We start from the raw sequence: 25,345 nt of genomic DNA, 5'->3' as shown, positions 1-25,345 counted from the left end.
CTTTTCCAGTGAATGTTTGATTTGGTTTTGTATTTGTTGTGAATTCACACGTGCCCTTTAGAGTCACACCGTTGAAAATCTGTGATTATTGTGTGGAAATAAACCTGCTTTATCATCCTTGAGCGGCACACCGCAATCAGAAAGTTCAGTGTTGTAGTGACGGCTCACGTGGCAGTGCAAACACATTCTGGATGTGGAAATCCAACTCTTATTTGCGAGCACACCCAGTCTGTCTAGCTGGTGCTGAATAGTTAGGAGGAAAAACAAAGCCCCTCACCCTAAAATGGTGGCCAGTTAGATAATCTGTTAGCTCATCATCTTAGCCTAATCACCCACAGGTCAAGAAGGACACACAGCTAGAAGAAGAAATAAAAGTGAATGGTGCTGTTTGCCACTATAGCTTTAGAGTGATGATATATTGGCAGGCAACAGGGGCGTAAGTATGTATCTTTCTAGCTAATATTTAATGAAAACTGACTAACACTGACACTGCTGTTGTTGTGGCGCTTGATTAGTAAGGCTGAAACACATGTGTTTTTTAATGCGTGTAATGCTAACAGCACAATCACAGCCACAACGTTACAGCTACAGACTGTATAAAAATGGATGCAGTCTCCATGAGCCAAGAGCTGATGCAAAGTGACTCTGGCCACCACAAAATGGGCAAAGATGTAGATCCTCTGTTGACCTGAGGCGGGCTGAATGAAGCCTGGTTGCTCAAACAAGCCATCTGTAATGGCACCCACCTTTCAGTCAAAGAGTCTACGCTTTTAACTTTAAGCCTTGATATAATTTGAACAGGTGAGTCCTAAAAAAAATCACCCGCAGTACAGTTGTCATGAACGGGGAAATTATCTATAGCAGTGGTTCTTAACCTGGGTTCGATCGAACCCTAGGGGTTCGGTGAGTCGGTCTCAGGGGTTCGGTGGAGCCTCCGCCCTGGAATTTTTTATACCATTTGTTACAACATATCTTTGAGAGCAATCGTTTTCGAGGATGCTGGACATAAAAACTAAGAAAAGGAACAGACTTTGCTGTGAAAATGACATGAGACTGGCACTTGCCAAGGTGAAGCCACGCATATCTGAACTGGTCTCTCAAAGGCAACAGCAGAAGTCACACTGAGGTAAGCTGTTGTAAGTTCATGCACTGTGTTGGTTTTGTTATTTGAACAAGGTGATGTTAATGCACGGTTCATTTTGTGCACCAGTAAAAAAATCATATTTTATTTTTTACTAAAGAAGGGTTCGGTGAATGAGCATATGAAACTGGTGGGGTTCGGTACCTCCAACAAGGTTAAGAACCACTGATCTATAGAGACCAAAACTGTACCGTACCAGGCTGTAAACATGTTTATTTCTGATGTGAAGTTGAAAATTTGAACATGGGGACTTATGGAGACTGACTCACTTCTGGAGCCAGCCTCAAGTGGACGTTTGAGGAAATGCAGTTTTTACCACTCCTATGTTGACTTCTTTCCACAGCTGCTTGGTTACAGCCAAAGCTTTAGCTACAGCTACAACCACAGCAGTAGCCGTACGAGCATCATGGTCACAGCCAGTGGTTAGAGATACAATCAGAACGCAGCCTTCCTCTCACTAACTGAGACAGTGCAGATTCACACATTTAAGAGTCTGGTTGCCTCTCCGCCCACAGCAAATGACAAAAAAAAAAAAAACTGCAGTGAATTATGGAAGACATGATGGTAATTATTTCTTTTTTTGTGATCACCAAATAATTACTTTGGCAAATCCACATAGTGATTACATGATACTGACATAACAATCTTTGTTTTACTGTTATGACATAATTACTTTGATAATGATCGCCAGAAAAATGTTCCAACATGTTGCACTTGCTTGAGAAAATGCTGTGACAGCTTGTTACATGAGTAATAAGAACAACTGTTCTCTTGTGATCATAAATTAATCATTCCATGGTCTTAAAAAAAGAACAAAACTCAAAGAAATAACTACCTTTCATGGACGAATAATCTTTAGCTTGGCAGTAGAGGACAATTATTCCATAAATACACAAAAAGAAAATGACACTTAACCAAATAAAACCTTGACACAAGTAAAAAAATTTAAACTGGCTTTTAGGAAACTCAAGAATTGCATATACAATACTAGATCAAACAACTTGTCAGATCTGTACTTTTTCTGTGACTGTGTAATGTTGTTGTTTCCAGTGACCTTCCACATGGGGCCCACCTACCCAGCCGACTTTACTACTTGTCGACATTGACGACACCCTCCTACTCCTACTGCTGCTTTCCTGCACGCCATAGAGAAAGAATAGGTCTATAAGTGCTCCTCTGCTTTATGAGAAGCAGGCAGGTAGCAGCTGATTGGAGCTGTGTTGTGTGTCATAGGCAGCAGACATGATTTTTGGGGGGGTAAAGCTACCGTGGAGACAGACATGCAGGGGAATGAGTTTCATTAGCAGAGCACTCAGTGGGCTCCTGTCACTCACTCTGCTACTGGAGCAGAACAAACACTGAACTGCTAAATATAAGGAAGTCTAAACAACAGCATGCAACACATGCTGATTCTATAACTGAATATAGAAAATCACCCTCTAGGGTTTTCTATGATGTGATGAAGAAACGTTATGTTTGGAGTTTGGAGATGTTGTCTTGAGGGTAGGGATGGGAATTGGAAAGATCGCACTGATACCAATGCCATTATGGATTCTTTATGGATTCCCTTATCAATGCCTGGCTTTCTATGTGGAAAACCAGTGGACCTACACAGGTTTGCAAATGTTTAACCACTGTTTAACTGTTGCCAGTCTGTCTGCCATCATCTGAAATGAATGAAATGTAAATATATTTGGACAGCTTCTCTTTCATTTAGGTTTTCTTCGTCAAAAACAACAAAAAAAAAGGCCATTCCAGCCTGCGTGGAGTTGATGTTATTGTAAGGGTATCTACCATTGGTACCAAACATGCTGTTTACTTGGGAAGCAACATCATTTGTACGGTGTCAAATACGGGAATGTATTCCTGGAATAAAGCCCACATCATATGTTTCCGCTCTTATTTGTAATTATCATTTTACAGGCGTTACAGTTGGAACTGTTGTTGTCTTTCTTCATCAAATGAAGCCACGCTTTGGACCACCTCTCTCCGCCATGACTCTTTCTTGTTGCAAGTTTCCAGCAGCATAGACGCATGAACTTGATGTCATTGTTGCAATGTCATCAAAGTAATCGATAAACTCTGAGGTGTATCATTCTGTTGAATTAGACAATTTTGAACCGGTTCTCTACAGGAGCTACTTCTTGATTCCCATCCCCACTTTGAGACAAGAAACAACTGAAGTCCACTCACATAAAATGATTGCAATCCACAGGCCCCCGAATACCTACATCAAAAACAGATATAGGCCTAAAGGGTGTCAGGCTTTAAATCCAAGAACTTATGGACTGCAAGTCAGCAAGTCCAGGTATCCCACCAAAAAAAGCTAAGGAGTTACATTCCAGCGCTTGCTGAGTTTCATTTCAAATCTTGTTATAGCTTGGAGTGAAAACCTGCTGCAGCTCCCTGATGCCAATCACAGCTTCTACTCTTGAAGGGGTAATAACTTCCCAAATTTGATTATATGTCAGTAGATCGTGTCGCAGAGGAGTTCTCCGCTCAGTCGTGAGAACCGTCCAATCCGGGTTGCGTCAGTGTTTCCCTCTCAAATCTAATTAATTAAAGCTTAACTGTGTGAGGGAGCTCTTGCTGTCAGGTATCAGCCCCAGTCCCGGCGCCTTGGACCACACTACAGCTCTGCTCATTGTGCAACTGCTGTGCCGGTTCAGTAGGAGAATAGAAACCTCACCACAGCGAGGCCATGGGAACTGAGAGAACATGTTGAAATTTATCCAGAATGTGGTCATGAATTCGTGTTTGGGCCATTTGCTGATACTCTTATTCAGTGCAAATTAATGCAGCAGGAGGAAAAGCTCTTGGACAAGTGGTGGCGGTGCAGATGCTTACGAATGAGTGACAAATTGTTTCTACAACCCATAATCCAGCTGGGATCCAGCGGTAACCTTTCTCACTCTGTCACATCCTGATACAGAATCCAATAACCAGATTCTTTTTATGAAGTTGACCTGGTGCAATTTAACCTCATAATCAACCCATTTTACTGAATTTGATCCTCACTGGGGAGGTCCGGTGTAGAGTTAGCGTCTTGCCAGGACAGTTTTGAGACTGTGGTCGGACCAAAAAGTCTCCCCACAGCGGTGCAGGGAGAGGGGAAGCCTGCCTGTCAGCACTAATCGCACCTCATCTGGTTCCTGTTTGCAGTTTCGTAGGGCTGCTGCCATATCCCACTCAGCTTGCTCATGGTTTCCCCAACACCACCAGCACCAGCACCACCAGCACCACCACCACCTCGTCTTGCATACTCATTTACCTGCACAAACACGCACATTAAACTCCTAAACAGTTTCCGAGGAGTTTCCGTCCACCCTGCCGCCAAAACAAACACACATACAAGCCCTCCTGAGACAATGTGGTCTTCATTGAGTTCAGATGAGATTAGATGAAACTTTAATGATCCTTGTGGTGGAGCTGGATTGTTGCAGCTGCACGTAATTGGACACAGCAGGAATAAAATAAGACATAAACAAAAAGGCTGGAGCAAAAAAAAAACGGGGCTGCATGGCCAGCGTTAGCAGCATTAGCAACTACAACTTCAACATAATCCTGTTACAAAGCCCGGCACAGTTTAATTAGACTTTTACAGGACAGTTATATGTAAAAAGCACCAGAGGGTGAATCAAAGGAACAACTGTCATAGTGTTTGAAATTCATGGAGATGACATCACACGCCCTTGGTCACGAAAACAGGGAAACGGACGATGAAAAATTCCTGGACGCTGCTGTGAGAACGGAAAGGTCCTGCCAACAGCGGATATGTCTCACACACACACACATACACACACACTAATGCACTCGAAGGGGCACACTGTCTTTCTCTCATCCACACATACACAGCAGAGCTTCTCTGTGAATGCCCAAATGTCCCAAATGTTAAAATACACACACACACACACACACTGCTCATTATTCTGACGTTATGCAAGTATAAGAACAAGGAGTGAGGTTCTACTGAGGTGAGGTGATGTTTGTACGTATGTCATATTTGACGAAGCATCATACTTTGATGACTCACCTCCAGAAAACGTCACATTATGCTGAAGTCTTTCATACACACACGGGAGGCATATAAGCACTTCTAACATTTGCAAACTTCCAGCTCGGTTAACAAACCTGATTTTACATGACCCCTGTGTCTCTAAAGCTGCCAGACTGTAGATTCCTTTCGACTCAGCGCAGCTCAACTTTAAATGCAGCATTTTATTTTAATAGGAGCCGATTCTCCCTGCAACACCATATTAAAAGCAGAGACAGTTAAATAGGCTTCATGTTCTTTTCCACTGTGCCAGACAGAGGCTCTAACACGGCACCAGTCTGTTAGTCAGCCAGCTTACAGTGTTTATGGACTTATTAACAAGAACATCAATGATGGTGTCAATCACTCAGTGTTTCATAGAGCGGCAGTAACGGGCTCCAAACAAGATGTGGGTTTGATTGGGGTTCATGCTATAGGACTGCTACTCGACCAGGGCAGGGTAAAGCCTCGGCGAGAGTCAGGTTCAGGTATTTTTCAAATGTAATTTAGCAAAGAAAATGCATCCATGTGTGTCATGTGTTGCAAGCAGATGGAAAATATCCAATGGGAAAGGCAAAAGAGAGTGTAACCAATGTGTAATGCTTAGAATTTGTTGACTTAAAGCAAAAATATTTTTTTAGTTCTTGGGTCAAGGTCAGGTCTTGTATTTAGATTTGTCAATTCTAGTCAGGTTTGGGGCAAAACTCTAGTTGGTGCAGTGACTTTGAATAATTAAGAAGAAACCCTATTCCTATTGTAGGGTTCATTCAATAAATGAACAATATATTATTACGTTTCAGTTTACTATAGAGTCATTACCTGAACTCCCAGGATATGAAGAAATAGATGACACTTTCTTCTTTAGTCTGACAAACTCAGAACACAAATTTATTTTGACTTTACACAGACTTTAAAATGACTCATTCATGTACACTATTAGCTAGAGTTAGCAAACTGCTCCCAGCCGCTAGTCGCTAAGAGATGTCAGCATGTAACTACCTCCCCAGAATTACAACTTGAGGTTTTTACATGTCTGTTGATGTACTTATTAAACAAACAAGAGTTAAGATGTGCTTGTACGTGTATTTTTTTACTTATTTTTTTAGCTACGTTAGCTGTTTAACTAGGCTAGCTTAGCTTAAAGTCATTATTTTTAGCTATAGCTCCATATTTATGCACAGATATGAGAGTGGTGTTGTTCTTGTCATCTTACTCTCTGCAAGAAAGCAAGTGAGCATGATTTCTCAAAATGTTGAACTATACCTTTAAGCCTCAGTTACCATAGTTACTCAAATCCCAAACTTCCAAGAAATGTTGACAATAAATACAGATTTTAAAAAAAAAGTACAAATGTATTTTTGAACAGTCCAGTTGAATCTTATTTGGTCTGAGTTAAGGCTAGTCCAGGTCCCATCAAAGCCAACCCGTACCAGTCCAGACCAGGCCTCCTGTCATCTAAATGGGACAGGAGTTAAGCCAGTGCTTCCTGTCAGACTGCAGGGCTCTCAGGTTCCACCTCTGGTCTAAATTATGTCTGTCTGTCCCAGACTGCCACACTAACGCTCACCCCACCGCCCTCCACCCCACACCACCCCATCATCCCCATGCCCACATCCTTCTCCCCCTTGTCACTACTCCCCCAACGCAGGGCTGGAAAGAGTACCAGATACCCTGCACAAGTTGAGACGTACTGGAACACTACACTACAGGAGGTAAAATTACAGGGTTAAAAAAAAAGGCTTAAAGGATGGGTTTGAGCTTCTCTGAGTCTACCCGGATACAACAGATGTATGAACGCTGAGTTCTGAGTTGCATGAGTCCTTTCTATGGCTGTGAACAGATAACTTGGTATAGCAACTATACAGCAAGAAATGGGGGACAAAATGCACAGCCCCTACAGTATTTATGATACTCCACAGTCTAATGATAAGTTCAGAGAGAAAGGACCACTGGACCCAAACAGCTAATATATCTACTGCATAAACATTAGCTACTGTAAGTCATAGCCATTATTTCACAGGCCTCTCATCTTTGTACATGAGAATTTGAATTTGATTCATAATAAAGCAAAGATAAGCGAAATAAGTGAAAACACAGTTGTGTTTAAGTGTTTTTCATAGCAATGAACATACATCTCACCAATGCTGCTCAACTATAGGAAACACTGAACACACAAAGAGGAACTTTGTTAATTTAGAAGATACCGACTTGATTTGGCTAACTCAGTATCACGGTAGTGTCTGCCAAACTGTAGAAAGGAATTCTTTCACTGTATTTATGGAGCCTGAGTGTTTAGGAAATATGCTTTTTTGCTTTCCTGAGAGGAAAGAGTTGTAAAAAAAAGATGGACTTAATAACTCATAACTGTCTGTTTAATAATAGCCAATGCTTTAGCTTACTTAGCTCACCTTTAAAACATACTAAGTTACACATAGTTCACATTTACAAAAAATACAGAAACTGTACATTGTGGTGTACGTTGTGGTGGTAACAATCTTCTCACCTAACTAATTTCTAAGCATGAAACGACATGAGATTTTTCCCCAGGTCTGAATCTGTTAGTCTACAAGATTTATATTTCTAACAATATATTGTTAAAAAAAATGACTGAAGTGATGCTTTCAAAGCAAAATTCGTGACATTAATATTTTAAACAGCCAATGAGTAGACAGCCACAAATCTCCTCAGTCAAGAGAGGTGTTTAAATTTAGTTTGTTGCTTCCAGCGTGGCCCCCCCCCATCCCCCCCTGACTCTGGCTGCAGACTGCAGAGGTCTGCCCAGTGTTGGGGAGACAGACTTAATCTACTTCTCACTCTTAATGCTCCACAGATGAGGGACGCCACCATCGCCTCAACCACACAGGACGTTCCTGTCTCCGGCACAGAGCTGGGCCGGGTTAGGAACAGTGTGCCGTTGCTGTTGCTTGAAAGGAGAGGAGAGAGAAGTGACGGCTAACTAAGAGCCGAGCGGAGACGTAAGGCCGCAGTAAAAGCATTTTCCTGTACACCCAACGGGGGAATCAAAGGAGGAGAAGGGGGAGACATGGGGGGGAAGGAGAGAAGATCTTTTGAGAGGAGGAAAAACTTTAATGTTAAAAAGGTTAGAGCGGTCACATAACCTCCCACACTGAAAAAAAAAGAGCAAATGAAAACCAGAGCGAGCGCTTCCAGCTCACAGGTTATGGAATTATGAAGAGTGGCCATGGAAATCTGATGTTGTGTTTAATTCAGCATGTCTTAGGGCAAATGAAAGGACAAATAAAATGAGATTTACATTAATGTGGAGGAGTAAATAAGGTCGGGAAGGGAAACAGCCACAGGAGAAAGATAAACAAGCGTTTGCTGATGTCTTATCCTGAAACTCTAAATGGGTTTTAAATGTCCCTCTGTGGCTTGATCTCGTGAATCTGGTTAAAATGGGCTTCTTTTGGCCCCGGGGTGGAGGGGCCCTGTTAGATATGATCTTCAGTGTGGCCTTTGCATGCACAGGGTTCGCTTTAAGAACAATGGCTCATCTGAGAGAGCCCATAAACATGTGCCTGGGACCTTGACCCCGGCAGTAAACAGTCTTTCCACCTGATGATGAATAGCAGAGCTGGAGAGGCCTGTTGCTCCGCTTCTCCTTCCGTACTCTGCCACGACGAAAACAGGCAAAATATGAAAGAGCTAACTTTATCTTCAGCCTTTGTAGATATAAAAACTTGTGGTGTTATATATTTTGTCAACAAATTCCATAAAAAGAGTAACACAACAACATTTTGATCCTACTAACAAGTATCTATAAAGTGTGCTGTTATTCTGTTCCTTTATAGCCGTGAACACACACACACTGTGGTTTATTTGAAATAAACCACACAAATACTCACAAGATCACCATTAAACCGTAACTCATTTTCCCTCCAGCGTGAAATAGAGATTATTTTTCTGGGAATATAAAGGTTAAATGTCATGGCAGGAATGACTGTGATCACCTAGTCACACACAGGGAGTGTCTTGAAAGACAAAAGAAGAAGAAGAAGGAGAAGAGGAGGAGGTACTCTTGGGTTTTAGTCATCATGAGGGACATTTTCTGTTCAGCTAGTTTGATGTCCATGGAGCATGTTCAAAGCATCTTGCTTGAGAAATGTAAAATAGGGGCGTCAATGAGTGTCACCATAGTTACCATAACTTTACTGATTTAGACTGTGTATGAAAACTTAAACTGTCTTCATCTCCAGCCGAACGGCTTCCTGCTAAGAGCCTCTCGCTGAGGTTAGGTTGAGGTCACTTAACACTGAAAAAACACCGGCCGCACCAAACCTGCCTAAAAAAACACCTGAAGCTCCACAGAGTAAAGAAACGTGCCCTGCCTCACCAGTTTCCCCCTCTGGATGCCAGTTTGACCCTGGAGGGCTTTAGGTGGCCTCCTCAGAGACAGAGAGGCCAGATAAGCTGTTTATCTCTGCACGCTCTGCACACTCCAAACAGGACACAGAGCTGTGAGAGCACAGAGAGGCCAGGGACAGACCAGTGGAACACACTGATGGACCAGGTCAACCTCCTGGGTGGACAAGACTCTCTCAGTGCATGCTTCGGAAATATTCCAATAAGAGAATAATGTTTCTAAAGAATTCAATAATGACTTATGTGAAAGATCAGGCCACTGATGAGCTGTTACCACTAGATTACATATATGAGTTCCTTGAATCCAACACAGGAATGGCAGACTCCGCCACTGTGAAACCATAATATAGAGGGCTAATTAAAGAATTGAAATACATTAAGTTGCTATAGGTGACAAAAGTCGACTTTAAATATCAAAAATGGTGGTTCATATTGTGAAAACTGTAACTTTAAAGGTCCAGTGTGTCTGATTTAGGGGGCTCTAGCCACAAAATATGGCAGAAAAATATGGAATATAAGTTGCATAATTATGTTTCCAGAAAAATAACGTTTTTGTTATCGAAAGGCGATTAGTGTTTGTTTCGCAACCATCATAGTTTTCTTTCGTGCTTGAAACAGGGTGGGGGTGAGTGGAGGGGGTTGCATTCTGCTGATGCCACTAAATCCTACACGCTTATCTTTTATTTATTTAAGACTAAACTTACTGATTCTCAGCTGTGAAGGTCAAAAGCTAAATATTTGTGTTAAAGATGAAGATGGGAATGTTTTCAACAAATCCAATAAAAATATACAAAAATGATTTAATCTCACTAATAAGTATTGTGTGTATCCAAAGTCTGTTATGTTTTATTCGTCTGTGCCAACTGACAAAGCAATTCACTGCAGTTAAGTCCCTCGCCTCTGTTCAAGCAGAAGAATCCCTTGTTTTTTTTTTTGGCACACCTTCATTTTTTTTTTCATGCCAAAAATACTGTTAGTGTGTATCGATAGCAGTGAAAGTAACCTGGGCAGTGAGACAATGATTTCCAGCGTCCAACATGTCACATTATATCACATCATTGAAAGCAGATGAGTTTACACACTCGCCAAAAGCAGGGCAGCTTCAAAACCGAATGGAATGCAGCTTCACGGATCAGCCCTTCACACTGACAAGTCCTTCTCCAGTCTAATCAGGTGTGTGTGTGCACATGTCTGTCTGTATGTGAGTGTGTGTTTTTGGGAGCGGAAGCAGATGAGGACATGATGGGGGAGGCGTTGACCCCTAAGTGTCTGTGCTACAGGGGGGGGGGCAGGTTAAGGGCCTTGTGTGCTGGATCACTGGATAACAAGCATCCAGCCGTTCCCTGAGGGAGTACGGTCAGTCTGGGTACAGAGGTGATGGTGATGATGGTGTCTGCCGATTGAAGTGCACAAAAATCACCAATGCTGCTCCACTGAGGTCTCACTCAGCACTGTATATTAACTGTGTGTCCTGATCTGTCATGGTGAACACACACATTTTCCCCAAAACAAATCCCAGCGTTTAACACCCCCTCCCCCCACAAAAAAAAAAAAATCATGAAGCGGGAGAGTAATAGCAGGAGAATAATTACCCAACATACAGCAGCTCCTAAATGTCATATTTTACACAGCCCGAGGCGCTACACTCAACCTGTGGTAGCAGTGTCAGTTAGCGAGCACTCAAACATAAACAAATAGATAAATTCATTTTGTCAGGCAGACAGGATCGCGGCGCTCCACTTGCTTTTATCACTCACTGCTTGGGCGGCGTTAAGTGGTGAGTCTTCTCTGTCAAAATACACGCCGGAGCATTTTTCCTCAACATGTTGGACAGCAGCACTTGACAAAGCCAGAATAAACACAAGATGAAGAGGGAGTAGTAAAATATATAGATACACAGTCAGCCCACACTATTTAGTCTGTGAGATTCTTGTAATTCAATTTATGTGAGCGAAGCTACAGGAGATTAACTTCTCTTCATGTCTGCAAAGAGGGCAGCAGCTAAAAGTTATTTATCTCCTTAAGGATGGAGATCAGATGAGCAGACACTCAGCTGTTTCTCTTCAAAAGCTGAAACCTAAAAAATAACATGAAGCAGCCGAGAGAGCTGAGATTAACCAGAGAACCAGAGGTCAGCGAGTACCTGCCCAGCTGAAGTGTCATTAAGAGCAACTATTGTTATATTTTTAATGAGAATATTAAAAACTCATTACACTATGTAGGTGTGTTTACATTATTCTGGAAATACAGTGTCTGCTCCATGTGCATGTGGGCTATTTTTTCCCTGCTGATGAACATAGATAGAGCACTTTATTAATGTCAGCGCTGTTACAGCAGCCAAGTCACATAAATCATAAAAAGGTAGGGAACAAAATAGAATAAGAGCCAACATCTATCATTAAAAGCATAAAAAAAGACAAACTTAAAGAGACAGTTTGGATATTTTGAAGTAGAGTTGTATGAGGTACTTCTGCATAGTCAGACATGGATCCTGGCATAGAAGCAGAGCTTTGAACTGCTGTGGACGGGGTCATTGCACTAACTGTAGAGCCTCCTTAAACCAGCACATAAACCATGCATCACACCCAGAAAAATATAAGCATGCATTATCTTTGAAATCTTTAGAAACATAAAGTGTGATTTCACAACTTCCTGGTCCAGACAGCTAATCAGTGGCGTAATACATTGGGTTTATGTGCAGGAATATGAAGTTCTGTGGTTAGTGTCTAACAAAAAGCATGTCTGAGGGCAAGGTAAAGCAGTCAATATAATATTAATATAGTATACACTTAAGTAGAAATTGATTTTGATTTTTTTTAGATGGGCCATTTTACGTCACTATTTACTCTGCTGTAGATAATACACTGAATATGCATCAAAAATCACAAACTATACCTTTAGTTAAAAACTAGAATGATAGTCTAACTCAGTATGTAGGCTATGTAATCTAACTCTAATTTGTCAGGTTCTGACCCGGGCTGCACTCATTTTGTGAGTGTACAGCCAGTGGTGTACTGAATGAAGGATAAATTAATAACATGTGTTTCTGAATATATGTGTCCAAACAAATCCAAACAATACATTAGCCTGGTAACATATCTGCTTTCACATTGGGCTACCAGGTTTATTATAACAACAGTGTTTGAGTTTGAGCACTGGAGGACTGGAGCCTGTAGGCCAAAATCATTTGGCCTGATAAACTAAACAGATCACAAAGATCATAAACCTGAAAACTCTCTTTGAGAACAGCATGTCGTCCATTTTCTTTGTGCGTTGACAAATCAATACAATACACTCCCTGTATCGTTATGGGATTAGATTTAAAACTTTTATCGGTAACATCAGCTTCAATGTACAAAGTCTGGGGGAATGTCTCACCGACCACATGTTATTTTAGACCACTTCCTAAACTCTGATAGTGGTTTTAGCCTCCCTCACACAGAGACGTTGTCAGAAAGACACAAGCTTCTCTGCTTTCAGCCCGGTAATCCCTGGGATCTACACTCACAATGAACACACATCAGAGCCGGCCAGCTAGCATCAAGTCCCCAAGGCTATGCTGCCAGCTCAAGGTGCATGTCTCTGTTAGGTAGAGAAGGCTGACCTGGTGACAAGCCAAACGGCTTTGTGAGAGTCATTATCAGCGGTCCTCGGCATGCACGCAACCTTTAGGGGGTCACCACACCTCTGGGTGGCCTTCATCCTGCTACGGTTTCATGTTTGTTCATTCATGTTACCGTGATAGTTCTTAGTTTACAGACATCACAGCTCGAATTTCAAGCCTGAAAATGTATTAAAATTATTCAAATGACTGTGAAATGACTATAATTGATTTTAAATGACCGTGAGATAAAGTAGAAATCATATTCTAGCAAGAGTAACTAGGCGCCACAGGTCTATGAAGATTTACCGTTACTCTGTAAAGATTTGGGGTCTTGATTAAGTCTTTTATCCTTTCCAAAACCAAAAATACAAACTCAAAAATATATTCAACTGTGTTTGACAAAGGTTAGCACATCTGGCTATGTAGTTTTTCCCCACTGTGTGGAAGTTGGTTGTGGATGCTGTTATATCAGGGTGTAGGCTAACGTTAGCAGCTGTTCCCTGCTTTATATTGGAAGTTAATACTTATTGTACTCCCCCACCAAACTCAATATTCAACATAACACTGAAAAACCAAAACATTCTGTATAAAACCATACATCTCTCCCATGATGAATATTTAAGCAGCTAAACATGGTTATGTAACAGTGAACAGTAAGGTTAAACTTTTGCTTAATACGCTTTACACTGAGACATGTAGCTTTAGATTCAATGTTGACATCATGTATGTAGCCACCAAGTGCTAATTCAACATGAAAAAGTCAGCGTCTTCAACCAACTCACATTAGCTCAGTTAGCAAGCTACTAGCCACACCATCTGCCGGCAATAATTGTAATGTCAGCAGACAAGACTGGCTGTTGCTGGCTAGAACTGTGAAGTCAGCTTTTGTCTGTCTGCGTGTGAAATCAAAAAGCTGCTGTTTCTAAAATAAATTAATAATTTTAAAATATTCCTCTGCTATCATACATCAGTAAGCAAGCGTAGCATCAGTAACTAGAGGAGAACGAGATCGAGAATGAACAGGAAGGTATCGGCCTTGTGTGAAACCAAAAGTTTAGTTATTATTTTCAGTTTTTAGGACAGATTATGTACATAGCAGCTGAATTATTGATTGAATATACGTGTCCATAGTAACGACATATTTCAGTGTTGCTAGGACGCCACGCTGATAGCCATTTAACATCCAGGACATCGGCACAACTTTTATTTTAGAACTTTTCTGGAACCATAAAGGTCTTGATTGGATGTTTAAACTGTTTAATGCACAGTGTTTGCTGGGCAAGGTTGAAGAAATAAAAAAGGCGATGGTGCTAATGGGATAACTTTAGTCAAAGCGCAGACAAACACATACACACAAGAAATTCTACCACTCATGTACAGTACATGATCCTATTCATGTCATCTATGATGAGTGGTTGGAGGCACTGTCTGGCTCTTAGGGCAGTGAAGGGGGGTGACATTGTTCTGCCATCTGTCTTCAGGGGCCCCTCGGCCCTCAGCTGACAGATAGGGGCCAGTGAGTGCCCTTGGCTGCACAAGGAGGCCGACATGCGACACCACGTCATCCACGAAGCTCCTGAGAAAGTGGACCTGCACCTGACAGTTCAGCGACAGCTCATCACCGAGGCCTACAAGTGTGTGTGTGTGTGTGTGTGTGTGTGTGTGTTTGATGCCTTACAGGCCTGTAGACACACATTCAAGTGTGTACATATGAGCCATTTTGTTTGCACGTTCTTGCTGGACTTTGCTGGAAACCCTTCTTTTAGGAACATAACAAAACTTTTTGCTATTTACAGATTCTGACTTTTAGCTTCAAGAAGCCCGGCCTGTCCTGTAAACATTCCCAACATTATTATTTTTCTTTTGGGGCAGATTTATATCTAAATGTTAACAACACACTGGGGTAAATGTTTAGATGGGGGGAGGAGGTATATGAGAGCATGCACTAAAGCCGTAGTTTTATCCAGTGGAAGGAAATGAATTGGCTAAATATTTAGATCATGTCTTATTCCAGCGGATGTCTGTCAGCACAGAGGATAATTTGTCTCTGCAGTCATGCAGATTTATCAATTAAAAATCTTCTTTCTTTTTTTTGTCTCCTGGAATGAGAGGTTGTGTTTATTTTCTGGAATGTCTCTGTTTGTTTGTGGTTGGGAACTGGTAAACAGCATTCAAGTATCAGTGATATGATTTAGACTGACTGCTTCACACTGAAGAGAAGCTGTCTGTCAGCGTGAAGTCTTTAAACAGAGTTAAAGAAACATTGCAACTTTTTACAAAATAACCAATTTTAAATAATCATCATCATCATCTCACCCCATACATCTGTTTCTGCACTATGTAACTTTGTGCTCCAGGTATGAACACCTGCAACAAGTACGTAATGCTTTATGGCTCTAGAAAACACACCACCAACAATTCTATATTTACATATTTTATGAAGAAACTGTTCTGCTTTTCCTCTGATGTCTCCCGGCTGCTTTGCATGAACTCTCTCTGATTTACAGAGTTTCCTGATAGACAGTAAAGTAAACTGCTGTGAGCTGTAGCTGCTGTTAGCGTTAGTGTTAGTTCAGTTTGTTAGACAGGCTGCCCGGTCTGTGAGCTCAGAGCACCAGTGGAGTGTTAGTGTTTGTACCACAGGCGTTTTGGACAACCGGGGAGAAGAGGAGGTTTACAGGCCGGGGCGCAGGGAGCCAGTGTCGTGCCAGAACCTGAGCTGGGCAATGCTACCAGGCTCAACAGCGTCTATAGACATAATGAGGAAAAAAAAGAGAAAGTGAATCAAAAGGAATGAAATAAAAGACAGACGCCGAGCTGGGCTGACTGCTGTTGGACTCGTAAGTAATATTAGTAATATTAATATTATATATATGTTATATAACAAATACATGTATACAGCTGTCCATATTTATTACAGTGGTATTACACTCTGGACTAAGGGCAACAAATCACAAATATACCAATTTCTAAGTGATGTTGGTTTAATATACTAAAAGATTTGCCCATGATTTCAAAGATGCCTGAAAATAAGAAGAAATGTGAGAATAGTGGCACGCTCATGTTGCTTGATCTCACTTGCAGGCTTTGCTTCCTGGCAGATTGTCTATGAGCGTCAGAAAACCCGCACGAAACCTTTTTATTAACCATAACTGCAGTTTTCTTTCTAACCATAACCATATCCTAGTTGTCATGAAGTAATAAGCATACAATATTGATTGTTCCTGTGTGGCAATAGGTTTTTAGGAATGACTGTTCAGAGGTAAGAAAGTACCTTTACAATGATATAAAAAAGAGGAGAGAGAAAAGTAACCAATCCTCAAACAATATTTGGCATGTTTGCTTGAGCACCGTATCAAGCGTGTCCCACCGGGGGAACAGGAGAGCTGGTGGAACATGGTGAATGTTGAGGAGGGAAGGAAACCAAGACAAACATACATGGCATTCAGAAAGGCCTGTTACTACCCTGGGAGGTGTGCATCTATTACTGTGCTCAGGTGTTAACAGGTTCCATGTGTGTTTACACTTCATATATTGTTCCACATGCTGCTGCCGCCACAGTGGGTGCAAAGCCTTTCTGCACTATTACTGCATTATTGTGAGGGTAAGCAAGGGAGGCGGCAAACACATGGATTTAAATCACTGCGTGTGGTTAACTCTGTTCAGGAATGTCACCCACCTGTGGAACATTTGATCGCGCAGCCTGAAGGCGGTGGTGAAGCTGTAAAGGGTGAATTTAAATAAATAAAGAAGGATGGTGGGATTTCTGATCAGCATTAATAAGAATCCACCAAAGGCAAAGTGTGGTGGGGGTCAGCTTGAAGTCGCTTCAGGACAAATTGGCGCTCTTTTGATAGAGGCTGGTCAGCCAGCTCATTAAATTTACATGTGAATACAAACAACTTGACTGCTAGTCCTGTGCAAAATGGCCAGTCCTAATGACCGTGCCGCCGCCGCCGCCGCCTATTGTCGTGGGCCGAGCTGTGACGGCTGAGAAGGGAGGAGGCCTGGCTACGGCAGCAGACTCCGACGTGATGTGCATGTGTGTGTGCAATTAATGCGTAAAGCGGCCCAGACAAAGTGTGTGTCGTCGTGTCTCCTTGCACACGTATAACTGATTTCTCCTCGAAAACAAACACGGAGTCACTTTTTCGGCTCACGTGTGGTGATTTCCTCATCATCTCGTGGCCCCTGACACCCATGGGTGAGCCAGCAAAGTGGAATCAGTCTAAAGAAAACAGCAGTCACATTAGGCAGGCCAGGCAGAGGACATTGTTATTATTACAAGGGTAATAGTCCTGGGGGAGGCCCCGAGCGTCGGCTAGGCCTCGCTAATGCAAGCTGCCGCTAAGTGGTTAGCTGCTAATAGTGTTTTCCTGTCCTCCTAATGGAAAGAAACAAGGGTCACCGCTCAGCACAGACACACACACTCTTCAGCGAAGCGGACCTCAACTTTAAACCACTTACAGGATGTCTTGCTTGCGGTTACCATAGTGACTAGGGGAGACCATAGGGGTGTGAACTTTTCAACCCAAACGTCGCCATCATGCCTCGCGTGACGCACACGGTGCATAATACATGACTACTGTGACATTTTAGAAACATAAATATTCGGCTGGAATTTAGAGACTCCTGATAAATGAGCACGACAGAAACTGAACCGCCGGCTTCCAAACAAACTGTCACAATCAGGATTTTACTGTTTGCGTACACATTTAGTAAGAATTCATCCAGAAAGTAACAGTTTCCCCAAAATGTTTCAATGTTTAGTTCCAGTAATTTCATGGTGCTGCTGTGCATAGTAAGTTCAACACTTTTGTCATTAAAGGTCCAGTGTGTAGAATTCAGCAGGAGTTGCTGATTACAACCTCCTCACCTCACCCTCAACTTCCTACCGTAGCGGAGAAACTACATTGGCTACTGTCCATTGTCCATTCTGGGCTACTGTAGAAACATGGCGGTTCAATGTGGCGGACTCCGTCTGTAGATATAGAAGTCTCATTCTAAGCTAACAAAAACACAATAATTATATTTCAGATATTTATACACTAGTTAAAACATTTCTGTAAATATTATATTCAGTAAACAGAGCCCTCCAAATCAGACACACTGGACCTTTAAAGCGTCAGCTCACTCACATCATTAACATATTTTCTGATATGTACCCAGTTACCCTGCATAATCCACAGAGCAAATAGGCCCAAACTAAAAATGTTATTCCATTTTTCACTTCTGTTCCTTTGCACTGAAGCGCACTGACAAGCTTTAGATCTTTAAACTGGTCACAAACAGTTTGAGCTCTGCATATTTTAATCAACATCACTCAACAAATAGTGCACCTCTCAGGGACTATTTTCAGGCTGCGGATTAATACAGATTTAGTGCTCCAGTATTTCTGACAGCGGGACAGCAGTGTGTGTGCGCTCAGCTCATCGCTTCTTTAATAGATGTTGGACAATAATAGAGCTCAGAGCACAGAGGTAGAAGGTATATCAGACTCTGGCAAACACGCTGCTAGGCTCAATTCACAGGTTTGTTTTGGTGTTTTCACACTCCAGATTATTGCCACATACACACCGTCTGAACAGCAAAAAAAAAAAAAAAATCAGATTGAACTGCCTCTACGCTGAACACAGGAGGGACAGTGTTTCCACTGACACCCAGAGAGGCAGAACAGAGGAGCGCTTACTGGCATTAGAGCGAGTATAAAATAAATAGCAGCACTACTTCCAGGATAAATCCAGCCCAGTTAAGGAGGAAGAGAGTAAGAGAGTTATTTGAGGCTGAAACGCTGACCTCTGGAGAGGGTTCAAGAACGGCTGACAGATGCAGCACCTCTACTGTAAAACAAGGCCTCACTGTGTGAAGAACGCCAAGGCCACACTGAGACCTGGCTTTGAAACATCACACTGCCAGAGCAGGATGCTCCTGACACACACACACACACACACACAGGCACACTCTAACTAAAAAGGTAAAAACACAAGAATGAATCGTGAAATAAATAAAAAGTCATTTTAATGGAAGTTTTTCTTTCACACTCACAATCAAGCTTATAGTCTGATCACAGAGAGATGCTGGACATTCACCCAGAACAAGACACACACCAGTCAGTTTATCAGACAAAAATATATATATATTTTAAATCTTTACAATAAGCTTGAATCATGAAACGTACACAGAGGAGTGTGCACACCTACAGTCAAACACTGAATTTTTTTTTTTTACTCCTCAAACAAATCCTTTTTTTTTGTACCCTGGTGTCAGTGTAAAATTCTTGTTTTAAGCAACGACAACGTTTTTTTTTAAAAGTTTGTTTTTCTTTTTTACAAATGTGCAAATAAGACTTTTGGAATCCTTCAGCGCTCAGTGTTAAAGTCCAGGATCCTCAGGAGCAGTGACAGAGCTCTCACTCCACCTCTCAGTCCTGCCCTCTCAAGTTTAATACAGCTCCTCGTCGCTTCGCTTTGCCTTTCATTTTCAAGTAAAGTGCTCCTCTAGCAAAAACCACACGGCATCAGATCAGTCTCGTATTATTTCGCCTCTGGTTTGAAAACAAAAACACAAACCCAAAAGTCCGCCAACAACATGGGAATGTCTTCTAAAGTTTAAAAACAAAAATCAAAAAGCAAAGGCCAACGATTGAGAGGCAGTCCTGGCTGTTTGCGGGGAGGTGACAGTCACGTTGTTCCCAGCAGGAATCATACAAACTCCAGCTTGCCGTGGCCGCTGTACATCCCCCAGTGCACCAGAGACAGGATCTTGTCGTTTCCCAGGTCTGCCTGCCTCATCTTGTCGCAGGTCAGGCAGCAGTTCTCGTGTCCCGTGACGGGCACCATGCACTCCAGGTCCAGCTTCGCCACGTGGCCTTTCTTGGTGTGGTGGCCGTGGAAGCTGTAGTGGAGCCTCGACAGCATCTGCTGCCGCTGGTCCTGCAGACGCTTGTTCTCGCTGCGCAGCATTCGCAGCGCCAGCATGATGAGCAGGACGAGGATGAGGCCGCCGGCGATGGGGACGGCGATCACTGCCGCTCTGAACCACACCTCCTTGGCTGAAGCCAGCTCCTGAACCCGGGTCACCAGGTTCCTGTTGTTGCTGTCTGGCTGGTACCGGCTGTGATCTGCACACACAGAGATAAAGGCCTGATTAACTGCACGCTCTTATACATTCATGTAGCAAGGAGAAAGAATATGTTTATCTTTGGAGCTTCATGAGAAGATTTCACATGCCAGGAAGCACAGAGAGGGAAAATAAGACAGAGACGAGAGCGAGGAAGCAAGAGGGGCGAAAACAAATGAGTCACCTCGTCCCGACTTGGCCAGATATTAATTTGAGCTAATAAACTATGATCTGCTGTGGTCAGGGGTCACAACAGAGAATCCCCTCAGGACTGTGTCTCTCTGTGAACCTTTTCATAACTCCATGAGGCAGTACAGCCCGACATGCACACTTGTCAGGGAATATTCATTCTACAAGGCGCATTCCTCCTCAGTGGGAAAATTACATGGTGCACACATAATAAAAAAATATATATATCTGATCTCTTTCCAAGTGCTTAAGGTAAACTGGCTGCTCCCTTGCCTTCCCAGGCGCAGAGCTGGAGCCCATTAAAAGTCAAATTGAAGTTCTGTAAAGCTGGGAAGCAGGGGGAAAAAAGCGAGTCTGAGGGAGGGGGCAAGGGTGGCCTGCATGTCCATAAACAGCAAAGTGTTTGAAGAGCCCTACAGCTCAACGTATCGCCTCTGGAACAGGAAAAGGGAAAAAACATTGAATATTTGCTGAGGAGGAATCGTAAATTCCCCCCAGAGAGAGAGCAGTCATTTTTAAAAAGCAGTTAAAGAGAATTTCATACTTCACTTCCTGTGAAAAACAAACATCCCCACAGCGGCTGATTCAGCCGGCCTCTGTGAGGCTGTTTTTTTTTCTTCTCTTTTCTCTTTACCTGTCGAGTCCCTGGGGTGCGCCAGGTCGTGCAGGCCTCTGTAGTTGCACATGTCGTCGTGGCAGCACTCCAGTGCCGTCGTCGCCGGGACCCCGCTGAGGACGTCCTGGGCGCTCCTCTGGTTGCTGCATACGTCCGCCGCGTTGGCGACGGGGTCTAAACACCCGTGGGTGATGGGGGAGTTGGCGTTGAGCGGGTCCAGCACCTTGGTGAAGCAGGCGTTCAGTTCTGATTTGCACATGTATCCTGTGGCTACGCAGTGCGGCGCGTCACAGTAACACCTTATTTCTCCTGGAAACGCACAGAGGCAGAGAGAGGCAGGGTTAGGGAAGCTGTCTGAGTGTTTAGATGTATTTATAGTTTAATTACCGATGAGTCATTTCGGCTGATAGTTTGATGGCCTGCGCTTAAGATTAGAAGTTTGTCAGGCTGCCTGATACGAATAGTTTCGTTCTAGGTTTGTTTTAGCCAAGCTTTGACTACATTTATGTTTGTGTGAGGCATATCCAACTACTAAACTCCTTCTAGCACTCGTATTTGGGGGCTTAATCCAATCAAATGCAGTCTGTGGTCTTCTGTACTCTTATTTTGAAAGTGTTTGCTCACAGTGTCCGCCAAGCGCCGCAATAAACAGCCAGGTAACTCTTGAAGACCTCACAGGAATATTTCTCCTCTGCATCGATTCAGCCTTCAGTGAAGAGCCGCTCATGCAAAATGCCTCTTTTTTTTTTGTCTGTATTATAAAACAGGAACCGTGTAGCTTATAATTAGTGGTTTGTTTGCCAAAGTCAATTTCTTTCAACCCAATAGGAAACTCGTAAAGGGAGGAGAGGAGGGGGAGCCGGAGCAGAGGCGCAGGAGTCTCCTTTCCCTCGGTTTGCACGCAAAGCTTCACTTGTGGTCAGGAGCGCCTGGAGGGGGGAGCATGGAGCACCGAGGTCCCGTCTAATGAGCTCCCAGCAACCTTATCATTACGGCTACCTGCTTTTACACAGGCCCACTTATTATCTCATGCGCGGCTTCTTTTTATAAAAACTTTTTGAAGACATTCATCTGGGCTTGAGGACCTGCCCTGACCTGAAGCAACAACAAAAAACTTCATCTTGAGGACTTTTCACAGCCTCTCATGAGACACTGAATCCAACATATAATGTAGGATTAAGACACTGTTTTGTTGGGCTGGTGTTTAAAAAAAAAACAAACAGATAGTAATTTAAAAAACGGCTGCATGAATGAGGCTATAAAAGTCGACCTGTGAAGTGTTTCCATCCAAACCTGAGCTAAAAAATACGAGCCGCTGACACTTCCAGAGTGTTTCCTCTCAGCGTTGAATGCGGTGCAGGAGCACATTCATCAGATCAGTGTTTTCCCTGTGAATGATTGGAGCAGCAGGGCCCGGGCAGGTCATTTGGAGAATATTTCATTAGAAAGGAGAGGCCCCTTTGTGGGCTGAAAAAGGAGGGGGGGGAGAGAGAAACAGGCCGGGGACTGAAGCTTTGGAGCCCTGTGAACTATGAATGGCAGCTTCTGGCTTCTAACTGTGTTATCCAACTGAAACATGGCAGGCAGGAGGAGACATTACTGGAGGATTAATGGCAATGTTTAAAAAAAAAAAAAAAAAGAGTTTGGACATTAAAGCTGGAGTTTTTATGTGGAAGGAAAGTCTTCTTCAAAAAGAAGTCAATAATTGTGGTTGGGATCATTTTTAGCTTCTTTCCACTGCAGTTATTTCAGGGGGAGTGTGCTGGGAGTAAATGGGATTAAAACAAACAGCTATATTACTTCAATTGGTCAATTAAGTTAGTTTGAAATAGAAATAAGTTCTCTGAACACAATAAGGACAATAAGTTTACAGGCTGACATTTGGAGGGTGTAAAAACTCTGGAGTCAGGGCCGTGGACTGAGCTCTGAGCTCGGTCTTGTTTTTAGTCTGCTTTGAAGACGCTAACAAAACATGCCCCGTCCTCATATACCTTTAGTCAGAAGAACAGCCATGGCACAGAGTTCCAGTTGTAGCCAAATGGAAATGAAACTGGACTGGCGATCCATTTACAGCAAGTTACTGCGCAGAAAAAAAGTCCTCGTATATCCAGTGAGCAGCAGCTCAGAGTCCGCTGGGCGAAGAGCTGGACGACAACAACAAAAAAAAAAAAAAGATTACATGGAGGCTACGGCGAAGAATGAGACATTCCTGTGCTCAAACACGACAGCTCACAATCCGTGCTGGCAGAAAAGAAGCTGAAATATCCGTCCCAAGTGTTTCCTCTCCCGCATGGAGCCACAACAAAGTTAGCGAGTTTGCTTTAAAAAGCGGAGGACGCGCAGCAGCGTCTTCTTCTTCTTCAAGCCGAGGAGGGGGGGAAAAAAGACAGATATACTCCTGTGAAGACAGTGAATGGGATACGAAGTTGTCACCGCTGGTCCTCCTTTGCCTCTATAAGCAGCCGGTCATGGCGAAGCGTCACTTTTTGTATTCCTGGACGGAGAAATGTTGGGAAAAAGACGGAGGACTCTGCCGGACCACAGACTGCACGCAGACTCCGGACAGACGAGATTTAACAGAACAAATAGCTGTGGTCTGGCGGGGCTCCGCCCACTGCGCGCTGATTGGTCAGCCCGCCCAGAGAGAAGCGAGTCAGAATACGTAACGACGCTACATCCTGTGCTGCTTTTCAAAATAAATCAAGGAAAGCATATTTATATACACCACAAAAAATGATAGGTAGATAAATAAATACTGTGAAGTAAACCAATGGAGTGGAATTAAACACGGGTTATGTGTATCTTTTTAAAAAAAAAATAAGTAAATGAATCTGTACAAATAAAAACGTTTTATTGGCAGGTTTTTATGTTCAACCACTATGGCAACATCAGCTTTGTTTGGGCTCAGGCTCATGATAACTGAACGTTATTAATATTGTAGACTGACTTCTATAACACTGTCGCATTACACCCCCGCTAAAGCTACTTTCTCATCGAGTCCCTGCTCTATTTCCAACTTCATGCTTTTATTTTCTCGTCCAAATCATCTAATGTTCCGGTTGTATTCCGGCTGTCACCGTCCAGCTTGACGTCTCCGTTCAGCCCGGTCCCTTCATTCATGTCCATAATGCCATATTCCATAATATGTCATGATTGGACACCATTGGCCCGGGCTGCAGTCACTCCGGCTGGTTAACAAAGTGTCCCGCACAGAGCTCACACTGCCGCGGAGACTGTGGACTGAACACACGGTGACAGAACCGGACGATAATGTTAGTCTACCGAATAGTGAAATATTTCATTTGAGGATGTTTTAACGCTTGTTCTGACACAAAATGTCCTCTCTGCTGTGTGTGTCATTTACCTATTTCAATTAAGAAATGCGCAGTTAAATGAAATACATTGATTCATACAGCTGTATCTGTGTGTCTGTTATTTATTATTATTATTATTATTAATATTAATATTAATACTAAGTGTTCAAATGAAACTAAATGGAGCCGGTTCCCACAGCAGTTGTACCTGCAGCGTCATGGTGCCGGCAGCGGCAGACAGGTCAGCGCCGCGCTGAGCCGCTTCCCCCCGGGCTAAAACACACTGCTGCTGCTGCTGCTGCTGCTGCTGCTGCTGGAGCCGTTTACACAAATTAGCAATCCAAAAAGGCACATGGCGCCACCGAGACGACACACACACACACACACACACACACACACACGCACGCGCGCAGACACCAATTACCTTTTAACAACCGACAATGCAAAATGCACGAGCGCGCGCGCGATTGTATCAGCTTTTACAGATGAAAAAATGAATATTTCAGAAGGACACATGGATGTGATTCATTTATTTGACATGAGTGTGTTTATAAATTAATAACAGGAATATGCTTACAGTAAAATTCACACATTCAAATCAGAGGGAGAGCCATAATTCACCCTGCAGAGGGTCTGACAGTGAGACTATATCCTGAGGGGGTCATTAAGGAAAACATTTACCTGTATAAATAAAGCATCCACAGGCCTGAACTGTGCCCGGCAGACAACAGGATGAGGATCACGTCTGTGAACACAGCACACTGTCTGCAGCTCACCGGCTGGTGGACGTTGGAGAATGGAAATACTGGTTTTATGTTGATCACTGGTCTTTATCATGAACAAAGGTCTCCTGTGGTTGAAGACATGCACCATCACAATGCAGTCACAGACAGAAGTACAACACAATAACTACATATAAACATGTAAACCCTCGGCTGGTCACAAT

The 25,345-nt window shown here is 42.9% G+C and overlaps 1 protein-coding gene across 1 annotated transcript; it reads right to left on the bottom strand.

The window, feature by feature from the left end:
• Nucleotides 1–19,767: 19,767 nt before the first annotated feature.
• bambia (BMP and activin membrane-bound inhibitor (Xenopus laevis) homolog a) lies at nucleotides 19,768–23,675 on the bottom strand. The gene is made up of 3 exons (XM_010737320.3): nucleotides 23,077–23,675; nucleotides 21,104–21,394; nucleotides 19,768–20,281 (listed from the first exon to the last, which is right to left on the bottom strand). The coding sequence occupies exons 1-3, from the start codon at nucleotides 23,150–23,152 to the stop codon at nucleotides 19,863–19,865; spliced, it is 786 nt and encodes a 261-aa protein (XP_010735622.1). The 5' UTR covers nucleotides 23,153–23,675; the 3' UTR covers nucleotides 19,768–19,862.
• Between the last annotated feature and the right edge of the window lie 1,670 nt (nucleotides 23,676–25,345).

Source organism: Larimichthys crocea, chromosome XXIII (assembly GCF_000972845.2).
Source record: "Larimichthys crocea isolate SSNF chromosome XXIII, L_crocea_2.0, whole genome shotgun sequence".
NCBI lineage: Eukaryota > Metazoa > Chordata > Actinopteri > Sciaenidae > Larimichthys > Larimichthys crocea.
Note: the sequence above shows the minus strand (reverse complement) of the source record. Positions and strands in the feature narration are given on the sequence as shown.

Excerpts from the sequence above, each read along its gene's own strand:
- bambia (XM_010737320.3), bottom strand. The coding sequence starts at position 23,152 with ATGGATCGCCAGTCCAGTTTCATTTCCATTTGGCTACAACTGGAACTC. Across the intron at positions 21,395-23,076 it reads GGCTGTTCTTCTGACTAAAG|GAGAAATAAGGTGTTACTGT; the intron begins GTATATGAGGAC and ends GTGCGTTTCCAG. Across the intron at positions 20,282-21,103 it reads GCACCCCAGGGACTCGACAG|ATCACAGCCGGTACCAGCCA; the intron begins GTAAAGAGAAAA and ends CTGTGTGTGCAG.